The 4,316-nt window shown below is 31.5% G+C and overlaps 1 protein-coding gene across 1 annotated transcript; it reads left to right on the top strand.

Annotated features, from left to right (window-relative positions):
* The first annotated feature begins 1,290 nt into the window (after nt 1-1,290).
* Nucleotides 1,291-2,140, top strand: LOC141671646 (growth-regulating factor 1-like). Its single transcript, XM_074477959.1, has 3 exons — nt 1,291-1,294; nt 1,390-1,482; nt 1,779-2,140. The coding sequence occupies exons 1-3, from the start codon at nt 1,291-1,293 to the stop codon at nt 2,138-2,140; spliced, it is 459 nt and encodes a 152-aa protein (XP_074334060.1).
* The last annotated feature ends 2,176 nt before the right edge of the window (nt 2,141-4,316 follow it).

Here is a 4,316-nt window from a genome sequence, read left to right as displayed (position 1 = left end):
ATTGGTTAAATATAATCAATTGTAAAATATTTAAATATGTCATATCCTCTAGTTATATAATGTCCAGTGAGTGTTCTTTGATATTTAAAATTTAGATCTGTAGAATATGCCTAGATTTTGTATTTACATAAGTTATTGTATGTATAGTGGGCCAAAGTTTAGTATTGAATATTAATGTTTTATGATTAATGTGAGTTAAAATTCATGTGCTAAAAATTAAACACATGTTAATTAATTAAGAAATGAGAGTTTTGATATTTTTTTGTAAATGAGATAAGACTTGTTGATTGTTAAAAAGTTAAGTTCAATGATTATGATATTTAAAGACTTCCATGTCGTACTTTCAATTTGTTTGCATTCTTGTGTATATTATTAGCTTGTACGCAAGAAGAGGTTAACAAGGCCATGGAAACAATGAAAAAAGTACAAAGCAGTGGGAAAAAACTATGCTTTGAAAGTGAGCAAAACTCCTTCACAAAGCTGCAATTGCTGATTGTTTAATAAAGGAAGCCAAAGACTCAGTTATAGAGGTACTTTGTAAGACATAAGGGCAATTGTACATATGGTATTTCAGTTTGATTTCCTGACCAGCTTCTTTATTACAAATAATTGTTCTTCTTGTTAGTTCACTGGAATTATAGTAATCTTATATAATTTCTAGCATTTAGCATTATTCTTGCTGATATTGGCTTAGTCTTGTGATTGTATTTTCCATTTTGTTTTGTGGGTTTGATGATATATACTGTCTCTTCTTGGGGAGCTTGAAGAACCTATATTCTTAAATAAGAAATATTGTTTGTCTAAGGGAAGTAATCATGCCATTTTATTGAGGTTTACGAGACGTTTCGTGACCGGGGTCCTTGCTTGACAGATTAAAGCTGGAAAAGTTCTGCACCGAAAAGTTAGTAGTAGTATTAACTTTGAAATTACCTGATAGATATTGAATGTTGTATGTGTAGTATAGTATATTGAATAATGAGTAATTCCATGATCTTAACTTCAGGGCTCTAATGGTGGAGTGAAGTTATACTAGGAATTGCTGCTGATGGATCTGCTAATGAGTCAAGCTCACAATATGACATGATGGTTTTTGCCTTTATGTATTTGTCTAATATCCTTCAATTCTAGTCAATTGAGCAAAAAGATGAAGGTACATGTAATATTATTTTTTCTCAATTTCTATTGCACTCATTATCATATTCATATTATCAATTATTTTTGCATTTATTAAATTTAATTTAGTGATTAGCTATTTTTTATTAGTTTAGTAATTTCAATTTATTAGGAAATATGGGTGAGACAAAAAGAGATCAGGGAGACAAAAATCTTTAAAAATTATAGATGTTGTTATCTAGTACTTCCCCTGTCCCTTCTATTCTTTAAAAATAGACAAGTATATCACTGCAAATTCCCCTGTCCCTTCTAATCTTCTCAGCCCTATTCGAAAAGCCCTTGATTCTGCTGGTTTCTCTAGCTTTCCAGGTTCCTATCTAAGACCCAACACTTGAAAGTTTGCATTTTGGTCTTTTATTTGAGCCTTTTGTCTGATTTTTATGATCTTCTCTATCTGTCTGTCTTTGCTTGATCAGTTTTACTTATCCCCTGGAAAGATAGAACTGTTTGTACTATATTTTAGCCATTTAGGGACAATAATTGTTTGATTTTAGTGTACTGTTAATGGCATTATATATCATGTAAATCCAAATGTGAATAAGTAGAGAAGTACTGAATTTTTAGGGAAGTCATGTGTGTAAGTAATTTTGTTCTATGTTAAACAGTGGGATGGGGTGCTTTTCATTTGGGATTTTCCAACAACACTGATCCTGAGACAGGGAGGTGTCGTCGGACTGATGGCAAGAAATGGCGATGCTCGAGAGATGATATTCATGTTCCTGACCAAAAATATTGTGAGCGGCATGTCAACCAAGGACGCCATTGTTCAAGAAAGCCTGTGGAAGGTCAAACTGGCCATTCAATATCTGGAACCACCAACACTACTGTTAAGTTTCTGCCTGCATCCTCTGCCTTGGTGGTTCCGGCCAATGGTACATCTAACAATATTGGCCTCTCGCACCACCAACTAACCCACTTGCAGTATAGTGCATCTTATCCTTCTGCAACTCCTCATCTTAACAGGTGATGGAGAATTTACTTATGGGCTTTTTTATATTCTTTAATTTTTTGGAACATATTTACTTTATAGGCTACATTCTCTGAATTTAAATAGCTAGTTGATGCATGTGCATATGTACTACTCTGTCAAGTAGTAGTACATAATTTTTACCCTTAGGCATATTATTGTGGTACTACTACTTCCTAGTTCTTACTAGCAAAAGGATTTATACATAAATTTCACTTTTTATTCTACATTCTAATTTTTAAGTATTGAACCTGAACCTAATGTTGTGTATTTCTTCAACAGAAGTTACCTAAACAACAAAAATGTTGATGAGAAATTACAATATGGTACAGGACTCTCCATGCTATCTTCGAACATTGGTCTGAAAGAAAATCAATTTTTGACTAAAAAACGGAGGAATCTATATCAAGAAACCTCTAGGAGTGAATTTGGACTTTTTTGCTCTGATTCGCTGCCGAACCCTTTCCAGAAAAGCACTTCAATGATAAGCTATAATTCATCTAAAGACATCATGGACAACCAAAACAAATCACAGCTTTATCTCCTGGTCCTAGTGCAACTGGTGGAAACAAGACAAAGTCTCCTGGTCCTGGTGCTTGTCCTGGTGCTTGTATTTTATTTGAAATGCATGTATAATTGGTATGAGTAATATTTTTGTATTAGATTTGTAATTTGGATTACCTTTATGTTTCTTAATGGATGTTTTTTGTTGGGATGTTGCATTGTTTTGGTTCCCTGTGGCTGTAAATAGTATCAGGATGTCATGCAATTTACAGAACATTAACATCACAATGGTACATGTAAAGCGATGTAAAAAATGTACAAAAGACATCATACAAAATAATATTAAACTAAAAAGAACTAAAAAAATGATGTGAAATAGTCATTTGACATCGGTTCTGAAAAAACTCAATGTATTTTAAGTTAAATAACATCGGTTAGAGAAATTGGCTGATGTTAAACAAAAATATTTAACATCGGTTTCGTGAAGAACACCCATGTCTTATCCATCATTTCACATCAGGGGGCTAATTTAACCGATGTCTGATCAAATATTTTACATCGGGCAACTAATCTAACCGATGTCTGATCTAGCATTTCACATTGGTTTGTTCAAAAAAAATTAATAAATGGCTTTTAGAGCTTGTAAGTTTCATATTTTAATATTTAAATACCTCATAATATACTTATATTCACCTAGAAATACTGTAATATATGCTAAAATTTGCTGCAAAGACATCACATTTAATCTTAAAACCGATGTATAGCACTGTAACAGACATCGGCTGTTAACCGATGTCAAAGGCCGATGACATTTAACATCACACGTGAAGACATTGGTTTAGATTTTTTTTAACATCGGTTCTGAACCGATGTCTGATCCCATATTTCTAGTAGTGCAAGAAACGGATGGGAATAGAAGAAGGGAAAAGGGGAAGAGAGAAATAAAATAGGAGAGACAGGAAGGTTGAAGAGAGAGATGTGAGAGAGGGGAGTAAGCAGGAGAGAGAAGTGAAAGATGAAATTGGGTGAATTGATAAGAGTTGTAGTGTTTATCTGTTTCCAATCTGCTTTTATCTGAATACAACACCAACATTTATTATTTTAACGAATAATTCACGGGTAATTAAAACCCGAAAATTACTAAAATACTTTATAAATATCACAAATAATTAAAAGTTATTTAAAATAAATTTTTCATAATTTTGAACTCATTTTTGAAATACAACTCGAATCCGCATTTATCGATTAAACGAAACAACGTGCGGGTGAATTTAACTCCAAAAATTTCCAAAATAATTTTAAAATTCTCAGAATATTGAAAACTCAATAATATATGATTTTCGTAATTTTTCAAGAAATCTCGAATTAAATACTGATTTTACAATTAAATGAAACCAGAAAATCATTTAAAGATAAATAATAAATAAAATATTGATTTCTAAATTTTATAATCTCCTAAAATTAATAAATAAACCTATGAAGCAATAAAAATTATTTTAGAGATAATTCATGTATTTATGAAAATAGATCTTAAATAAGATCACTTTTAAATATAAAAGAAAATAACACAGCTCAACAACTAATTACACAAATGATCCTCGAACATCGATGATCACATAAAATTAATAACAAAAAAATAGTTAGCTGACAAAATCCATACACATATTTTATT

This window comes from Apium graveolens, chromosome 1 (assembly GCF_009905375.1).
Source record: "Apium graveolens cultivar Ventura chromosome 1, ASM990537v1, whole genome shotgun sequence".
In the NCBI taxonomy this organism is placed as follows: Eukaryota; Viridiplantae; Streptophyta; class Magnoliopsida; order Apiales; family Apiaceae; genus Apium; species Apium graveolens.
Note: the sequence above shows the minus strand (reverse complement) of the source record. Positions and strands in the feature narration are given on the sequence as shown.

What these genes read in the sequence shown, in the direction of transcription:
- LOC141671646 (XM_074477959.1), top strand. An exon ending in TGGTTTCTCTAGCTTTCCAG is followed by an intron (nt 1,483 to 1,778) that starts GTTCCTATCTAA and finishes TATGTTAAACAG; the next exon opens with TGGGATGGGGTGCTTTTCAT.